We start from the raw sequence: 19764 nt of genomic DNA, 5'->3' as shown, positions 1-19764 counted from the left end.
CTGAGCAAGAGCTGTTCTCAGGCTGCTGTGTGGCCTGGGCCACGTCCTTCATTCTCTGATGCCCCCAAGTTTCCTGACCACCATCTGAGGACCTGGGCTGGTAACTTGCAGGAGTTTCTAGAATCCTGGGAGTACCAGGATTCTTGCTCAAGGTGGAAATCTTAGCACCCAAGGCCTCAGATTCTGAGTGTAGGGGTCTGGAATGGGGTGGGGTGGCAGCTGTGGAGGGTGGAGACAGGGGCTGCTGTTGAGGGGGGGGAGGTCTCCCCACTTGCCCTACTCAACCCCTCAGCTCCATCTCCCGCCTTGTGCCTCTTCTGTGACTCTCCTGTCCCCTGGATCAGAGCTCAGAGCAGAGGGAGTTGGGGCATGAGCACCCACCCTTCACCCTTGGGAAGAACCCACCACTTCCCTGGTGACGCTCTGGGCCCTGAGGCTCAGTGAGGACTAGAGACTGAGGGAAGCAGGGCAATAAGGGCTTCTCTGGCACAGGGTGAATCCTGTTCCCTGCCCCAGTGGGCTGGGATGGGGCCTGGAGGCCAGACACGGACAGGCCTGAACAGCCGGCAGCCGTGGGACCTCCTGCAGTTCCTACTTTGTCCATTAGATGGCACAAGATGCCTTTGGCTGGGCCCATTGATCCAAGACACCAAGGGTGGAGAAGTCTGGGCATTCATCTATTGCCAATTGCAGATCTGTGAAGTGTGGCCAGACCTCAAGCCCCCATCCAGCCCCTTGGGCTGGAACGACTCCCCCCAGGCAATCGGGCCCTGCCTGGGGAACTGGGGAGCCTGACCAAGACTTCAGGGGGCTGGGCCCTTGGTGTCAGGGACCAGGGCCCAGAATCAGTCTGTAGGGGTCTCTTTCATGGGCACCAGAGGGGCAAGGAGCAAAAGAGAGCCCAGCTAGACCCCCCTACCCAGCCCATCAACCTCTGATTTCCCTTCCAAGCTATTTCCCCCCTTGACATTTTGCTAGAGCTTAGGGACTTGGGTTTGTGGACATTTCTGTATTAACCACCCACAGCGCAGCTGGGAAGGAGTCTCCCAAAATGGGGAACTAGCTATTGTGACACAGAGGCATCAGCTGGGCCAGCCGAGGTGGAATGAGAGGCTGCAGGTAGATGGCAGGGCACTTGCTCCCTCCCTCTTCCTCCCCGCCTTCCTGGCCTGGGACGGGGTGGAGCTGTTGCCTTATAAGTGGCAGGCCTGGCGGCGACGGAGCAAACTACAACCAGCAGCAGCGGCAGTGGCAGGACCCAGGGCAGCTCTACAAGCAGCTTGGTGCCCCAGTTCCCCAGCATGGCCCCCTCAGCCTGGGCCATCTGCTGCCTCCTGTGGGGCCTCCTGCTCCGCGGTGGCAGCCTCAGCCCTGGCCCCAGCGTGCCCCGCCTGCGGCTCTCCTACCGAGGTAGGGCAGTGCGTACCCTGTTTGTGTGTGTGTTCCTGGGAGCCCCAGACCCTGCCATACCCCAGCTATGGGACCCCAGCCAGCCCAGGGCAGTCTGTTCTGACAGCAGGAGGGATGCATTCACTCCCAGCACAGGCTGTGGGAAGGACTTTACAGTCACTCCCTGGCATGTGCTCCCCGCTGGCCGCCAGAGGCAGGAGCCTGGGAGAAAGGCAGGGGGAGGGGGACAGGTCCTGGAAGACATGGCCAGGGTGGAGGTGGGAGAGACAGAGACACACTGGAGGAGAAACTGAGGGGACTGCTGAGAAAAGGAGAGAGACCTCAGCAGAGATGGGCAGAGAGAGATGGGGAGGGGGCAGAGAGGGCAGGTCTGGAGCATCTGTCTGCTCTCAGCTGGGCCCCTTGCCCAGGGCAGACAGTGGAGAAGAGGGCAGCATCCTGTCCCTCTCGTCCGCCCTGAAGTGGGGTCCCTCACCCTATGCCCCAGCCCTGTTCCCCCTCCTGCCTCTTGCAGCCCACTTTGCAATGCTGGCCTTTCCTCTTCCCCTCCATCCACGAGGCTCTTTGTAGCCTCCCTTCTTTGCCCATCCTGGCCCAGGAGGTTCCTCTGCAGATCTAACCTGATATGTTGTGCTGCAGCTGGCACAGGCCTCTTCTGAATCAGATGAGACAAAGGCTCTCCACAGATTCTTCTTCCTGGGGAAACCAGAGGGGTGATCACCTTCCCCCAGGAACCCCAGTCCAAGGAGGGAGACCCAGGCCTTCTCTGGAGAGTCGGAGGCAGGAGACATGGCTCCACTCTGGAAGAGTCTGAAGGGAGTCACGGTGGGGGTGAGGGGGCTGGCGGTTGTGGAATGTGGTCCTGCCCTGGGGCTGTGGCTTTGGGCTAAGTCTGGCTACAAGAAAAGGTTCAAATAGGGCAAATCTCCTCCAAAGTACTGTCAGGCATGGAGGGCTTCCTGGAAGAGGCTGTTAATGAGTTTGGGGATAGAGTGAGTGTTTGGGGATAGAGAGGATGACCTTTTGGGCTTGGATACCTCACCTTCCCAGTGGTGGCCATCGCCCCTTCCCACCACATCCTGCTGCTCTGCCCTTGCCCACCCATCATCTCCAGCTACCTAGCTGGACCCCAAGGACCTACTTCAGAATCCCCACCTCCTGGGGTCACCATACCCAGAGAGCCACTCCCATCCCTGGGGCCTGGTGGGCAGCGTCTATGGAAGAGAAAACCCTCTTTAGCCATATCGCTGGACCAGAGCCTAGAGATCCACCTGGCCATACCTGGCCTCTCCCACACCCAGGCCTTAGCCAGGTGCTCCCTCTGATGGAACGCTCTCCCCTGTCCATCTGCTTGTCCCACTGAGTCAGCCTTGTACGCTTCTCAGACCACCCACCCTTGCTCCAGGCTCTCCCAGTACTTCACCCAGCTTGCTGCCATAAGTTCTGCCATGGGGCCATCTTCCCTAGGGACTGGGTAGAGCACAGATGGGCCGGGGGAAGGAGATGTTAACTGAATACCTGGGGGCCACGGAGTGAAGGTGTAGGGGGCAGGCCCCTGGGTAGTCTGGGCTGGGTGAGGGGCTCAGAGCCCCCTGTCCCACCCACCCCCAGGAGTCATTTCCCTGAAGCCCTCCAGCACCCCTTGCATGGAAACATTTTCCAGATGTGAGTGGGGGTGGGGATGGTGAATGCACAGCTGGGACACTCCACCTCCACAGACTGGCTAGAGAAGTGGGCTGAGCAGCAGGCCCTGACCCCCTCCCTCCCTCCCTCCTAGACCTCCTTTCTGCCAACCGCTCTGCCGTCTTTCTCGGTCCCCGGGGCTCCCTGGACCTTCGGGCCCTCTACCTGGATGAGTACCGGGACCGCCTGTTTCTGGGCGGCCGCGATGCCATCTACTCACTGCGGCTGGACCAGGCATGGCTGGATCCCCGGGAGGTGAGCTGGACTGACTGGGAAGCGGCTCTGTCTGAGAGCTGGGCAACTCCAGATGGGAGGCCAGCTGGGTCAACTGAGGCTATGAGGTCAGGGGTCATACAGGCTGTGTTTCAGGTGCTGTGGCCACCGCAGCCCGGACAAAGGGAGGAGTGTGTTCGCAAGGGAAGAGATCCTTCGGTGAGTGATGTCGGGAGTGACTGCCCCCCACCATGACCAACACCCAGCCCCTGATCCCCAGGAGAGCCTGGGGCTGCTCCCCAGGTGCCTGTTCTGGGGCCACTTTAAGCAGATCTTGAAGGCTCCTGATGGTGCTGAAGAATCTACCCCCCACCCCGCCCTAGATCATCCTCCCACCCCCCTCCTCCCCCTAGGTGGAGTGTGCCAACTTTGTGCGGGTGCTGCAGCCCCACAACCGGACCCACCTGCTGGCGTGTGGCACTGGTGCCTTCCAGCCAACCTGCGCCCTCATTGCCGTTGGGCATCGTGGAGAGGTGAGCCGGCGCAGCCCCGCAAGGGACTGGGAAGCAGTGACATTTCCTCCCTGTTGTCTGAACGCTCCCCATTGAGCCTGGGTCAGGGCAGAGGGGTCAGAGCCTGAAAGGCACCTTTGTGCCAGGGAGCTGACCCTGCCGGCAAGGTCCTGAATGAGGGCGCCTTCCGCCCACCCCCACTCTCCAGCCGCAAGCGATGGGCGATGGGCAGCAGCCGGGTTGGGGCTGGCTCTGCTTTCCTAGGTGACGCCTCTTCTCCCTCCCTCCCTCCCTCTCTCCAGCATGTGCTCCGTCTGGAGCCCCGCAGTGTGGAAAGTGGGCGGGGGAGGTGCCCACACGAGCCCAGCCGTCCCTTCGCCAGCACCTTTGTAGGTGGGTGATGCCCAGGTCAGGGCGGGCATGACAAGGGTGGGAGCCGGCCAATGTCACTGGGATGAGATGGGGTCTGGGTACAGGGCCTGGCCCTCCTCTCCTGACCCTACCCTCACCCTAGGAGGGGAGCTGTACACGGGCCTCAATGCCGACTTCCTGGGGCGTGAAGCCATGATCTTCCGGAGTGGGGGTCCCCGACCGGCCTTGCGTTCTGACTCTGACCAGAACCTCCTGCACGGTGAGCCCCGGGGTCTGCTGAGGGCAAGGCTGGCTGGGGTCTGCCCCTGGCACTGGCAGGGAGGTGGGAGAGCTGACGCTGGAGTGGGGACCAGAGGGGCAGCCCATCCCCACTCACTGCCTGGGACTCCGGCCTCCAGTGGGGTCCCTGCACCTCTTCCCCTCCTCACTGGCTCACCCCCCACCCTGTTCCTCCTCTGTGAGGCCCCTACCAGCTTCACCGTGTTAACTCACAGAGCCCAGGTTTGTGATGGCCACCCGGATCCCTGACAACTCCGACCAGGACGATGACAAGGTGTACTTCTTCTTCTCGGAGACAGTCCCTTCACCTGATGGAGGCCCGGGCCGTGTCACTGTCAGCCGCGTGGGCCGCGTCTGTGTGGTGAGAGCTGTGGCAGGGACAGTGAGGTTCACATCCTGGCCGTATGTGCCTTCCCAGACCTGTCCCAAACTGCAGCAGTAGGCAAACTGAGGCGAGGGTGTAGAGCCGACATCCATGCCTCCCCCACAAGGGTGAGGGTGGAGGAACAGGAGGAGGGGCCTGTCCTTGGGACACAAGGCTGACTGGTCCCCACTCCCCAGAATGACGCAGGCGGCCAGCGGGTGCTGGTGAGCAAATGGAGCACCTTCCTCAAGGCCAGGCTGCTCTGCTCCGTGCCTGGCCCTGGAGGTGCCGAGACCCACTTTGACCAGCTGGGTAAGGGCATGGCCAGGACAGCCTGGGTGAGGGCTGGGGAGGGCTCAGAGCCAGTGAGTGGCGGGCATTGGTCGTGGCCTTCTGTCTTCAGAGGACGTGTTCCTGCTGTGGCCCAATTCAGGGAAGAGCCTGGAGGTGTACGCTCTGTTCAGCACAGTCAGGTGGGCACACGGCCTCCCCTCCCCTCCACCCCGGCCCCGTCTCTGCACTGCAGCCTCCCCTGTTGAGCCCCTGCCTTCACGTCCGGCCTCGCCATGGGTCCCCGTCTCTGTCCCTGACTCGGTGACTCCGTGGCTGTACTCTCTGCCTGGGGGTCCTCGTTTTCTGGTCTCTGCTGACTGCAGGCACCATCATCCTCTGTCCTACCTATGGAACCAGGCTGCCCCCTTCCCGCCTCTGACAGCCTCCCTGGTCTGACTGTCCCTGTCCGCCCTTGGCAGTGCTGTGTTCCAGGGCTATGCCGTCTGCGTGTACCACATGGCTGATATCTGGGAGGTCTTCAAGGGGCCCTTTGCCCACCAAGATGGTCCCCAGCACCAGTGGGGGGCCTATGCGGGCAAGGTACCCTTTCCCCGTCCTGGTGTGGTAAGTATCTGCCTGGGACCAGGGCAGGGAAGAGGGCTGAGTAGATGCCAGGAGGGGCTCTGCCTGAGGACAGGCCTGTGTCTGCATGCAGCCCCAAGGCAGCGGCTGAGCTGGGGCTCCAGAGCAGCTGGGCTGGGTGGGGTGAGGATGGGAGCAGAGCCCAGACCACACTAAGGAGTCTCTCCTACAGCATGAAGGGTCCACAAGTGGTCCCTCTGAGGTTGGCGTGCCCAGCCAGTGGAGCCTAGAAACAGACTGGGGTGGGGAATGTGACATCACAGGAAGCTTCAGGCACTCCCTTTGCTGCTGCCCACAGTGCCCCAGCAAGATGACCGCACAGCCAGGACGACCCTTTGGCAGCACCAAGGACTACCCGGATGAGGTGCTGCAGTTTGCCCGAGCCCACCCACTTATGTTCCGGCCAGTGCGTCCTCGGCGGGGTCGCCCCGTCCTCGTCAAAACCCACCTGGCCCAGCAGCTGCGTCAGATCGTGGTGGACCGCGTGGAGGCAGAGGACGGGTCCTATGACGTCATCTTCCTGGGGACGGGTGGGTGGGCTGAGTGGGGTGGCCGGGCAGGGGAGGTGTGTGAGGACCTATGCTGCCCCTTCCTCTCCCACTGACACCTCCTCCCCTGCCCCAGACTCAGGGTCCGTGCTCAAGGTCATTGCCCTCCAGGTGGGGGACCCTGATGAACCTGAGGAGGTGGTTCTGGAGGAGCTCCAGGTGTTTAAGGTGAGTGGGGGCAACTGATGGGAAGGGTCCCCTCAAGCCCCGTCCCTGCGTCTAGGCCTGGCTACGAGAAAGCAGGAGCAAAGTACAGGAGGGAGATGGGCCTGCTGTACTGAACCTGCGGCCAGTGGGGAGTGAAAGTGATGACGCTCACTACTGCAGAGGCCTTGCCGATGCTTCAAAATGACTGCAGGGCCTGGAGACGCAGTCTGTGAGCTGAGAGCTGGGGGGCCCAGTGAGGGATGGCCAAGGCGATCACCCCTTGACAAAGCCCTGCCAGGGGCTGCCAAGTTGCACTGAGGGGCAGCTGACACCCCAAGTCCCCAAGGGGTTCTGTTGACCCCTCTATAGAGTCAGACAGGGGATCATCTGTGTTTGGGGAACTGTTGTGCTTTCCCGCATGGGATGGGTGATTTGGGACAGCTGCCTCATTGCTGGGGAACAGGACTGTGGGAGGGGACGCCAGAGCTTTGTGCTTGTAGCCAAGCCTTGGAGGCCAGCCAGGGAGAGAGGACCTTTCTAACGTAGGAGAGACTGTCTGGCCTTAGTTGCCAGGGAGTGCACTGACCTGGGAAAAAGATGGTTTCCACCCAGAGTCTGGAAGAGGCTGAAAACAGGGACGCAGGGGAGGTCTTCCTTCTTTCCCAGGTGCCAACACCCATCACTGAGATGGAGATCTCCGTCAAAAGGGTAAGAGTAGCTGACATCTCTCCCCACTCCTCCTTCCTCTCCACCTGTCTCCTGAAGTTTCCCTGAGCACTGCTGTTGTCTGATGGAAAGCTGAGTCACAGCAGGCCCTGGGGCTGCCTGATTAAGCCCTGCAATGAGGGTTGAGAGTTCAGCTGGGAGCTGAGATTCCCACGCATGAAACCAGTGGGAGTGGGAGGCCCGGAGTAAGTGAGCATGTGTTCAGATAAGGGGAGATCCACAAAGGCCGTTTCCTCAGGGGAGACAAAAACGTGCTTGAAAACAAGATGCAGATTTTAAATCAAATAGACTTTAGAGGCCTGCTGTGTGTCCTTTTGCAAGTGGCAAAATCTCCCCAAGTTCATCTGCCCCAGTTCATCTTTGGGTAAATCTCGACTTTTGTACTGGGATTGCTTAAAGCAGAGCTCACCTCCAAAGTCAGGGGCAAGACAGGATAAAGGCCATTGGGGTAGAGGGCAAAGGTCTGCTGCCGGGAGGGTCTGGAGAAGCCCCTTAGAGAAAAGACCCCAGGTGTGCCCCATTCCCTCCACGTCCTAACATAGGATCTGATGTAGATCAGGCGGGTGATAAACGTTTTTTCTTCTGGGAATGCACTCGGGAGGTTCTGGAAGACTCTTGCAAATGTCAGGGGTCTCAGGAAAGCCAAGGGAGCTGAGAGCCTAGCTGCTTGCAGGCAGAGCACAGGCTCACCTTGGGCTCTGCCTATGTTCCTCCCAGCAAATGCTGTATGTGGGCTCGAGGCTGGGCGTGGCCCGGCTGCAGCTGCACCAGTGTGAGACTTACGGCAGTGCCTGTGCAGAGTGCTGCCTGGCCCGGGACCCGTACTGTGCCTGGGATGGTGCCTCCTGTACCCGCTACCGGCCCGGCACCAGCAAGCGCCGGTTCCGCCGGCAGGACATCCGGCATGGCAACCCTGCCCTGCAGTGCCTGGGCCAGAGCCAGGAGGGTGAGTGGCAGCGGGCATGGGGGCGCCAGCTGGGCTCTCACAGGGCCCCCACTCACCCCTGTGGCCTGGGCTTGACCCCTGTGAAGTATGGCCTCAGGCCGTTCTTGTAGTAACAGGCAGTCCTCAGTTTCCCTATGTGGGCAGCTCCTGTCAGCATATAGGTTAGGGTCTTTGGGCAGAGTGAGCGGCTTAGGGATCAGTAGACACCTAGGTCCCTGTCGCATTCATGGGGGCTCCTGGACTGAGGGAGTCAGTGGGTGGTCCCAGGGGTCCTATAGTTCCTGAGCTGAGCCCACCTCCAAATCCTTCCAGACGAGACTGCGGGACTCGTGGCGACCACCACAATCTACGGCACAGAGCACAACAGCACCTTCCTGGAGTGCCTGCCCAAGTCCCCCCAGGCCGCTGTGCGCTGGTTCTTACAGAGGCCAGGGAACGAGAGGCCTGACCAGGTGAGCAAGGACCCTGGCTCCAGCCTGCCTGTGTCCTGAGGTCATACCCCTCCATGAACTCTGGGGGGAACTTGCCAAGATCAACTTAAGAAAAGTATGTATTAAAGCCCCTGGGGTGCCTAGAAGGAGGTGCCCCTGTTCCTGCCATCTGGGAACACCCAGGCCAGATGTGGTAGAACTTCTCCAGTGACAGGGAGCCCACAAACTCCTGGGCACTGAGCTAGGCTCTGTCTGAGAGCTGGGTAGCAGAGATAGAAGAGAGGGAAGGGGTCTAGGCTGGTCAGGAAGGCCCCCATGCTTACACATATGGCTCATCTTCGAAGGGGTCTCTTCCGCAGGGGTTCTTGGTCCTCCTCTGCCTTAGGCCTGGGCCCCTGATCACTGGCCGTTGCACACACACCTCTACCACACACACACACTCACACACTGCCTGGCCCCACACGTCCTCCCTGGAGTCCAGCTGTCTGCCTAGGCCCTCTCCTCCCCCATCCAGAAAAGTCTGTCAAGCCCAGAGATGGCTTCAGTCTGGGGCCTGAGGCTGGGTGTGGGTGGGGGCAGGGTGAAGAACCATTCACAAGCCACTCCCACGGGTAGGGAAGAGGAGGGAGTGGGTTGATTACAGGAGGGGCTCTCCTTCCAGCTTGAGAACTGGAGGAGGCCAGCCTTGGGCCAGCTGTTGGGCTGGGCACTGAGAAGTCTCCCCCAGTGGGGAAGGGGCAGGGGAGCGATGAGATGGAGTTACACAACACTCACCACCCAAGCAGTGCTGCCTCAAAGTACACATGTGCGGACTAAAGCCCAGACAGGGTCCAGGCCAGAGACAGGGCTGGATCGGAACCGTGTTCCACCTGTGATGGGGCTGTGGGCCCTGCACTGTGGGGGCAGTGGGCAATGCAGACCAAGACAGGGAGGGCTGTGTGTGTGTGTGTGTGTGTGTGTGTGTGTGTGTGTGTGTGTAGAATGGAGGGGAGCTCTTGTCCTTGGTCTGGGGGTATAGCCCCCCTGAGTAAAAGCCCATAAATACTCTTTAACACTCTGTTCCCTGGGAATATGTACCAGGGCCCCCCAAGGCCAAGACAGGGGATCCAGAGCTCTGAGTAGGGGAGAAACCAGTCAGTCAAATCTTTGAGAAGGCCCTATCCTGGATTATGGGAAGGTGAGTCCCTGCCTGCAATTAGCTCACGGTCGAGGATGCTGAGCCAGCCAAGCTGCTGGGAAGGGGAGAATGAGCCCTGAGATGGCAAATTTGGAAAAGCAGGGGCAGAGGAGCTGATGGTGCAGGCCCTGCTCCAGGCGCCCTCACGCCCTCCCACACCCCCAGCAGGTGAAGACAGATGAGCGCGTCCTGCAAACGGAACAGGGGCTGCTGTTCCGCAGGCTCAACCGCCTGGATGCGGGCACCTACACCTGCATGACGCTGGAGCACGGCTTCTCCCAGGTGGTGGTCCGCCTGGCTCTGGAGGTGATCATGGCTGCACAGCTTGACACTCTGTTCCCCGGGGAGCTGAGGCCAGAGGAGCCTGCAGCCCAAGGAGGCCCGGCCTCCACCCCCTCCAAGGCCTGGTATAAGGACATCCTGCAGCTCATCGGCTTCGCCAACCTGCCCCGGGTGGATGAGTACTGCGAGCGTGTGTGGTGCCCCTCCCGCAGCCGAGGCCGCAGCAAACAGGCCAAGGGCAAGAGCTGGGTGGGGCTGGAACTAGGCAAGAAGGTAAAGAGCCGGGTGCAAGCCGAGCGTAATCGGACACCCCGGGAGGTGGAGGCCACATAGAAGAGTGAGGAGGAGGGCGTGGTCGGGATGGGCCAAGCGGCCAGCAGCAGCCCCCAGCCTCTCCCACCCACCCAGCTAGGGCAGAGGGGGCCAACATGCCTGATTGCCTCTTAGAGATGGGAATCTCTGCCCCCAGACCCCTACCAGGCAACCCACAGGATAGGCTGGGGCCTGATGGAGGGCCTTATGTCCTGGGCCTGTTCCCTGCCGCTCTCTGTGCTCTCAGTCCCAGGCTGGAGCCAGCACCCTCGGGCTGCTGGCAACTCCAGTGGGCCTGCTGTTTGTTCTTGAACGAGGCCCCCAGAGCACATTTCCACTTGTGCCGGAGGCGAGAGGGCTGGGTGATTTTTACCCAGCCTGCAGAACAATGGCCATTCTGAGTGACTCTTAGACTGGGTGTGTGGGTGCAGCTGAGGAGGTGTCTGGGCAGGGGGCCCTCAGGCAGCTGAGGAGGGTGGAAATTGCCTCTAAGCTAGTACCTGCTAAGAAGACCTACCCTGACTGAGGTGGGGAGGGAAAGTGGAGGCGCTGAGAAGGTGGAACAGCAAGACCCCCTCACACTTTGTGCCCTGATATCTTGGTAGTTCCCTGCCACTCCACAACCCCTCTTCTGCATCTCAGAATCACAGAAGCATAGACTACTAGAGCTCCCTGGGACCTGGGGATGGTCTGGACCTCCCAGCCTGACATCCCTTCATCGGGTCTCGGAGCAGCCAGGCCAGGTTTCCTGGGATGCCCACACCCCCTGATGGGATTGCCCCTCCCCACCATCAGGGTCTCCATGTTGATGAGCAGGGAGGGGGTGAATTCTAGGAGAATGTTATCCCCCAACTCTGTGGACTAGAGATAGGGAGAGGGGAGCTGGGGAAGTGTGGGGTGTTTCGAGGAGTGGGCTCTCTTTCCCAGGGCAATGCAAGCTGACCCACAGCCTGGGAGGGTGGGGACGTGGCAGCTCTAGGAGCAAGCTGCAGCTGGTGGTCAGGACAAGGGGCAGGGCTTTGCCTGGGAGGCCACAGAAGACTGAGGCTTTTGAGATGGGGAGAGGGTGGGAGACCCTAGGACCGCCTATGGGACCCAGGGGCGGGCATTCTCAAGGACTCCAGAAGGCATCAATTAGCCCAGGAGCCAGATGTTTCCCACCCTGGGATCTTTGGTTTCTGCTAAATAAGGGTTTGTCACGGATGGTTCATTTATGAAGCCTTTTTTTCTTTTAAGGGAAAAAAAATGTAGGGGGAAGCTTCTAAGTCCTGCTGGTTCTTGGGGGGTGCTGCTGGCTCAGGTGGCCAGGATGCAATCTGTCTGGGCGTGTAGGGAGGTGTTTTTGCCATCAGCAGTAATGTGTTTCTTGGGCTGGGGAGCATGGAGGAGGAGGAGGAAGAGGACTAAATGAAAAGTTGTTCCCAGCCTGCATGTGAACAAGTCAGTGACGCACAAAACCGACAGGAGGGAGACAAGAGCATCAGGTTTGAGATTCCCTCCATTAAAAACCAAGATGAAGGAAGGAGGAAAAAACAGATAAAAAGCAAGACAGGGCTTCCTGCCCCACTGAACTCAAACCCAGACTCTGTCTGCCTTGGATTTTATCCGAGCCACCCCCGCACTCCTTCCCCCCACCCCCCCAGCCCCTACCACCTCTAGAGAACTGGAGTCCGAAAAAGGCCCCTCTTCCCATCTTTGCAGAGTGAGTGAACCGGAAGCACTGAGGTTAACCTGACAGCACTTTGGGAAGCCTCTGGCCTGGGGTAGCTGTGGCTGGGATGTCAGCACGTAAAAGCAGAGGAGGAGGACCGTGGCGGGGAGGAGGAGAGAGAGGCCATGGAAGAGGGTGGGGAGACAGCACAGAGCCCCAGGAATGGGTGTCAGAGCTGCAGCCAGCTCTGCCCCTCTATCCCAGGCTCTGCACTGGCCGCTAGGCTGGGTCCCCTGGGGAAGTTACTCTGGAAAACAGAGGGAGAAGGAGTTAAAAATCCTGAACAAGGAACACCTCCGCTTGGAAAATTGTGGACAGCTTCTACTGGTCCATACCCCACCCCCGCCCCGCTTCCACGGTACCGTGTGTTATTCACTCCTGGAAATGCTTCTATGTGTGAATTCTATTTTTGTATTCATATGTTGAGATGAGCCCTGTGGTTTCTCTGTCTTCAAAGCACGCTTCTCATAATTACTATTCTTTTTATCGTCACTACCCCTGAGAGCTGGTGAGGATAGCACAGGGGTTTTCCACACAACCTGCAAGGAAAGGAATGAAGTTAATACTTACATCACATAATTATTACCATTATTGTATCTGTGTATTTCTGTACTAAATTAACTGATGCCATTTGTGTGAGCTGGAAATGAGGGGCTTTCCCTGTCCTTTCCAGGAGGGAGAAACCACCCTGGGTGGCATTTTCTAGACGGGAAGGAGATGGGTATCAGAGGAAGGAAGGAGTCAGAGGGCTTTGCCTATGAAGCTGAGATTGCTTATTAAATTAGGAAAATCCTGTCCCGCGGGCTTCTGAGACTTCTTGGAACTTCAGGAAAACCTTGAGCCAGGGGTAAAAAATGCTGGCGAAGGGCAGCTGGGCACGTAGGCAGCACTGCTCCTTTTTCACAATAACACTTGACTTTGTGATAGCGACACTTGGCCTGGTGCCTGTCTTCATCAGCCACATACCAACGTATATTAAGACCACTGTGCTCTTGCCTGGGGGGCCAGGCTGTGCTGTGGGAGCTGCAGCTTTGGCAGAGGAGGGGGAGCCCCAGAGTCTGGCCTGCGGGGCAGGATGCAGGAGACGCCTCTCCCCCAGCCCCACTCCCCCAGTGACATCATGATCCTGCCCAAAGAGCAGACTCCACTGGTGCTGGAGGGAGATGGGTAAAGGCAGGGATGCTTTAAAGATGGGAGGGACATCACCCCACCTCACCACAGAGATTAGCCTCTTGCTTGGATGGCCTCCTCAATCTGTGCTATGGACTAGGGGGCTTAACAGTCATCAGTCCCATCTTGCAGCCCAGGCCCTGGAGCAGGACCCCTGCTTTCACCTCCTGGACCCTGCACAAGCACCCAGGCCTCACAGAAAGTGAAACCCTGTTGCCCGGCCTCGGGCAATCACCACCCATCTGAGAAGCATCATCAGAGCACCATTTGGTATGGAGTGCTGGGCTGGGAGGCTGTGTGAATGCAACCTCAGAGCCCCCTTCTCTCCTCGGGTGCACGGTGCCTCTGCTCCCACATCACCACCCCCCACACCCTGAAGACCCCTTGGGCATGGACTTCCCCCAGCCCCTCACCACCACCCTCATCTCCAGCCCTATTTCCTGCCTCAGGCATTTCACTCTATCTTCCTCTCCCAGCTTTTTCCTCTAAGTCTCATACTTCCCCTGGTCTTTGGTCCTGTTTCATGATTTCCCAAACAGGTTTAGAACTGGAAAGGGGCTTCGAGAAAGGGGCTAGTCAAAAGTTGTCCTTTGGAACAACTGTCTCATGAGATCCTCGACAATGGTCAAATAAACATGGGATTTCTCTCCCCTTAGCCCCTACAGAGCTGTGCACTGCCTGCTTGCTTGCCCTGTGAAAGCCCTGAGGAGCTCACAATGATTTCTCATTAATTGGCATGCCTACTATGTGCTACATGATCCTCCAAAACATGTGGCCCTCTATCCTTTTTTTTTTCCCATGGAGCAGTTACCACCTCATGTTTCTAATGTTTTGAAGAGCATACTTTGGGAAAATGCTGGTTAGATTAATTCCCTCCCTTTACATTTGAGATTAATTTATTAATCTCTGCCTTCTAAGCCTGTAAACTCTGGAGCCCCTGACTTCGCAGATGGAATAGCCACATCTTGGTTTCCCATGGCTGGCACCAGAGCAGGACCTGCCACCCCAGGACCAGGGCTGCCAAGCTGCCAGTCTGCTGTCCCTTGGGCCTGGACTCTGCCCTGCCTCTGGCTCCTGTTCTCCCACAGCCAGCCTGCCTCCCCAGCCCATTTCCTACTCCTCCTGTGTCTGGCATCATCCACTGTGGAGGGCTGGGATTTACCCCAAGCTTGTGGCTGTCCTGCAGTCCAAAAGACTAGTTTCTAAAGAAAGGTGAGGGGCAGGGTAGGGGCAGAATAAGGGCGGAAAACAGCCCTTTTCACTTTCTCAAATGGCTTCTGTGCTTCCCTTTCATTCAGCTAAACCTGGGTCAGGTCCCAGACACCCATAGAATCCTCCAGCTTCAGGAGTGGGCAGGCAGCAGCCATCAGGAGGCAGGTCTGTCTCCTGCCAGGTTATCTTCTCTGTGGGCTCACAATGGCCCCAGATGCAGCTAGAGCCAGGTAGGTCGCAGAGAACTCTCTCGTGCCTCTGCAGTCCAGCAAACTGAGGTGTCTCCAGCTAGCCACATCTCCTTATAAGTAGCAGACAGTTGCTCAGAAACAGACCAATTTCCACCCAAGTTAAGGATTAACCCCAGTACTAGTCTGCAGGGGCTCTGGCAAGGAGAAAAGTTCAATACACACCAGGACTAGTCTGCAGGGGCTCTGGCAAGTACTAGTCTGCAGGGGCTCTGGCAAGGAGAAAAGTTCAATACACACCAGGATCAAATCCCCAGGGATTTCTGAGATTATAAACTTGGCCCTGGTGTGCAGAAAGAAGGAATGAGTGGGGCTAGGTTTGGATATAATACCTGCTAAAGAGCTCAAGGATTGTTGGACCCCCACCCTGGCTCCTCTTCCAGACTCACCCACCCTCCTGGTGCACAGGAGATGAAGTAACAGCAGCTGTGGCCCTGTGTCCACTTCCCACTGCCCAGCCCCAGCCTGCCTTTGTGTGAGTACCACTGCTGGCCCCCTCTTCCTTAGAGGCTGTGTCCTAATGAAGCCTTTCACTTTCCCTGCTGAATTTTCATTAAGGAAACTCCTGGTTCCTCAATGATGCCTTTGAAAAAATCATTCTCCACTGAGGATTGGAAATGCTGCACAGTCTCTAGGGAGGCCTTGAAAGGGATGCCCACCTTCACCCTCACACCAGGCCCCCAGCAGTCAAATAGTAGCTTGTACTCAGGGATTCTGCTATGAGGAGGACTCAGGTGACCAGTCTTGACCCCTTTCCCCCAGGGACAAAGATGACTGGAGCACACCCTAATCCATCCCAATGGGGTGTGTTTCACCGCCAAGAACATCCCATTGGGCAGAGAGGGAAGACCAGGGCAAGGGGACAGTTGTGGGCTGGAGAGGATTCCGAAGTGAATCAAGAGACCTAAAGCAGAGTCCAAGTGTCTGCCATCAAATGGAGGAGACAGTATTAAGAGACACTTAAAGCCCAGATTTGCCTGTTAGAAGGACAAGGGGTCTCTGCTCTCACAGATAAAGGTATAGAAGAATGACATGGCAGACCAGCAGCTTGCTTTATGGGCATGACCTCATCTGTTCACTCTGCCCCCTCCCCACCCCACCCCCCCAGCTGATAAGAATCTGGTGCTGTTTCCTGTAGTCCAAGGGTCTCAGACAATGGTGTGAACGGCTGGCCCTACTGGAAAGGACCATTGTTCAGGGAAGAAAAAACAACACACTAGCACAAAGCCAGGGCAGGACCTGCCTAAATATAAGGGCCTGTTAACATATCTATGATTTCCAAGTGAGGGGACACAATGGGGAATTGTTTCTGGAGAGACTAGGTTCCCCTCCAGAATGCTCCTGGGGGCTGGGGATGGCTTTGATGGCCCAGACAGGTCTCAGATGCTCTGTGAGGGACAGACATTGATGGCGCAGATGTCTTCCTGTTTATTAGAGGTGCACTTCAGGGCAGGCCCAAGGAACAAGTTTATACCAAAGACAAGGGGGAGAAGCTCCTGGGCTTCACTCCCTCTGTGGAGGCCTCATGCTGTCACACTGCTCAGAGACCGCAGGGCTAGAGGTGGTTTGCTAGGGAAAAGTGAGATTATTTTCTGAAAAACATCAACTCTTTGGTTTATGGCCTGCAATTGCCATGTTGCTTTTTGGAAAAAATGTACAACGCATGAGACCCTTGCAAATAGCCAACGCCTCTGGAATGGGGCTCCCTGGCTTAGTCTGTTAGGGAGCCTTCTCATACCTAGGAGCCCTTGTGATACTGCAATTCACCTCCAGTCAGCCTGGAAGCACACAGGGAGCTGACGCTGTGTCCCTGGGGTCAGGGCCAATGGAGGTGCTGTTTCTCATAGCAACCTCCTGCCCTGCCAACAAGAAGTTAGAGCCTTTGAACCACCAACCAAAGTCCCTGATGTCAGAGAGAGAGAGAGAGAGAGAGAGAGAGAGTGTGTGTGTGTGTGTGTGTGTGTAGCAGGAGAGTAGGGCAGAAGAGGAACAGAATCATATTACCCATTCCCCTTGGGACTGGCAGTCCCCATTTTTAGGGGTGAGAGGAGGGCAGCTGGGGTTAGGAGGATCACTTTGGGTCTGGGAGACCATGAAGGCAGTCCTATCTGAGGACCTGACCTATGATAGAAGTGTCATTAGTAACATCTATACTAACCTCTAGATATAACAGGAGCACAACTCATGGATAAACTTGAATGGATGTGTTTAGAACAAGTGAATAGCAGTAAGTCCTGTGCAATCCCCAAATAGAAGCAAGTTTTCATAAGCCCTTCACAACCTTCCACACCTAAAGGGTTATAATCTTCTTCCTCAACATGCTCACAGTGCCCTCTGGTGTTTGACAGTAAAACATCAGGCTTATGAACGCAGGGTTTGAGCACATCCAACAATTCAGTAGACATCAGACTGCCTCTGCATGTGGGGTCCCGAGCCAGACACCATGAGGGGGAGAAAGGTTAATAAGACAGAAAGGTCCCTTCCCATAAGGGGCTTCCAATCTAGAGGGAGAGACAATTATGGGACCAGATGGAGAATGACATAGGCTATAATAGGGGTATAAGCAGAGCTCAGGGAGAGTGCCTAGGGATGAAGAAGTGGCCCTTATGCTGGATCCATCAGGCTGAGGATAGAGGTTATGGCTCTCCAGACTGCAAAGCTCATGCTCAGGGCCCAGTATTTCAGGGTAGCCATGGCAGAGTGCCCATGGAAGGGCTTAGATGTCCATCTCAGCGGGAGCCATCCTAAGTAAAGAGCTAGCAGATGTTTTATGGCAATTAACAGAAGAGTTAAGGATGGATATGCCAAGCAAAGCAAGTGGATATAGGAAACCATGCAGAGAGAAGGCTTTTGCTGCAGTCCTGTGAGGCACAGGGGTCTGAGCTCAACACTGGCAGTGGGATGGAGAGGAAGGCAAACATTTGAAAAATAGTCAAATTGACAAGAAAGAGGGTGGTTGAGCAGAAAAGGAAACATAAGGAGATTCTGAGGTTTCTGGCCCTAGTTCATGGTTCCCACAAAGGTAAGAATTAGAGGAAGCGGAGCAGGTGCTTTGGGGAATTTTTATTTGATGTCTATTCCTACCCTCCCCAAGTGAACTATATGTTCTAGGTCCTAGGTTATAAAATGGTAATTAATTCTAATAGACACATCATTTGTGAAAACAGGTATTTAAAATATACAAGATGAGGGCTTCCCTGGTGGCGCCGTGGTTGAGAGTCCGCCTGCCGATGCAGGGGACACAGGTTCGTGCCCCGGTCCGGGAAGATCCCATATGCCGCGGAGCGGCTGGGCCTGTGAGCCATGGCCGCTGAGCCTGCGCGTCCGGAGCCTGTGCTCTGCAACGGGAGAGGCCACAACAGTGAGAGGCCTGCATACCGCAAAAATTAATAAATAAATAAGTAAATAAAATAAAATATACAGGATGAGCCTGGGGCATCTTGTAGTGCCAAAAAGTAAAGAAGTGCTCAAAACCAAACCAAACCAAACAAAAATGAAACACACAATAATGGCAGTATGTGAAAAGGAATAGGAGTCCCAATGGCCAAAGCTAGAACAATCTGAGCAACAAAATAAAGTAGTATTGGATTATAAACCAAAGTATAATATACATATCCATGAGTCCACACTGATATACATGGTTGAATAAATAAATACGTGGGAGAGGATAGGTAAATCTCCCATGCTGAAGAATTCCAAATAATACATGTAGATAATCTGTCCTTAAAAAGGGAGGGGGCATAAATCCCCACTCATTAATTGTGGGCTGAACAGAGTGCCTTCTTTCCAAAATTTACAGTACATAAAGAGGGAAAAGGAGTAACTTTTTCTGGAAAAACTTGGCAAACACTAATTTGGCCAGATGACCAAGATCAACATCAACAGTGATAAGTCATGTTGATCGTATGTAACTTCAATTTGATGCGATGAAAATGGCACTTTACCTGTGTGGTCTTCCTCCCTCAAACCCAGAACTCCAGTCTAATCATAAGAAAAACATCAAGGACTTCCCTGGTGGCCCAGTGGTTAAGAATCCGCCTGCCAATGCAGGGGACACGGGTTCGAGCCCTGGTCCGGGAAGATCCCACATGCCACAGAGCAACTAAGCCTGTGTGCCACAACTACTGAGCCTGTGCTCTAGAGCCCATGAGGCACAACCACTGAAGTCCACGCGCCTAGAGCCCGTGCTCAGCAACAAGAGAAGCCACTGCAATGAGAAGCCCGTGCACCTCAACAAAGAGTAGCCCCTGCTCTCCGCAACTAGAGAAAGCCAGCATGCAGCAACAAAGACCCAATGCAGCCAAAAATAAATTTTAAAAAGAAAAGAAAAGAAAAACATCAGACAAATCCCAATTGAGGGGCACTCTACAAAACACCTGACCGGGGCTTTCCTGGTGGCGCAGTGGTTAAGAATCTGCCTGCCAATACAGGGGACACGGGTTTGAGCCCTGGTCTGGGAAGATCCCACATGTCACGGAGCAACTAAGCCCGTGCACCACAACTACGGAGCCTGTGCACTACAGCCCGTGAACCACAACTACTGAGCCCACGTGCCACAACTACTGAAGCCCGTGTGCCTAGAGCCTGTGCTCCACAACAAGAGAAACCACCGCAATGAGAAGCCCGCGCACTGCAATGAAGAGTAGCCCCCACTCGCCGCAACTAGAGAAAGCCTGCGTGCAGCAATGAAGACCCAACGCAGCCAAAAATAAAGTAAATGAATTTATTTTTTAAAAAAGGGAATAAACAATGAACAGGAGGACTTCCCTGGTGGCACAGTGGTTAAGAATCAGCCTCCCGATGCGGGGGACACGGATTTGAGCCCTGGTCTGGGAAGATCCCACATGCCGCGGAGCAACTAAGCCCGTGAGCCACAACTACTGAGCCTGAGTGCCACAACTACTGAAGCCCGCGCACCCTAGAGCCCATGCTCTGCAACAAGAGAAGCCACCGCAATGAGAAGCCCATGCACTGCAATGAAGAGTAGCCCCCACTCGTCACAACTAGAGAAAGCCCACGTGCAGCAATGAAGACCCAACGCAGCAAAAATAAGTAAATTTTTAAAAAAATGTACAGGTGAGGAAAAATAGTCATAGTGTACCACTT

At 56.3% G+C, this 19764-nt stretch overlaps 1 protein-coding gene across 1 annotated transcript; it reads left to right on the top strand.

The window, feature by feature from the left end:
* Window positions 1–1301: 1301 nt before the first annotated feature.
* SEMA3G (semaphorin 3G) lies at window positions 1302–10761 on the top strand (the record flags this gene model as incomplete). Its single annotated transcript, XM_079934091.1, has 16 exons — window positions 1302–1410; window positions 3188–3348; window positions 3463–3525; window positions 3720–3839; window positions 4121–4211; window positions 4333–4449; window positions 4685–4830; window positions 5031–5145; window positions 5237–5306; window positions 5586–5730; window positions 6047–6278; window positions 6373–6464; window positions 7110–7151; window positions 7887–8115; window positions 8428–8567; window positions 9892–10761. 16 exons carry the CDS (start codon window positions 1302–1304, stop codon window positions 10336–10338), a joined length of 2319 nt encoding a protein of 772 aa, XP_079790217.1. The 3' UTR covers window positions 10339–10761.
* Between the last annotated feature and the right edge of the window lie 9003 nt (window positions 10762–19764).

Source organism: Stenella coeruleoalba, assembly GCF_951394435.1.
Source record: "Stenella coeruleoalba genome assembly, chromosome: 10".
Taxonomy (NCBI): domain Eukaryota; kingdom Metazoa; phylum Chordata; class Mammalia; order Artiodactyla; family Delphinidae; genus Stenella; species Stenella coeruleoalba.
The sequence above is the reverse complement of the archived record's forward strand: the minus strand, read 5'-3'. Positions and strand labels throughout refer to the sequence as shown.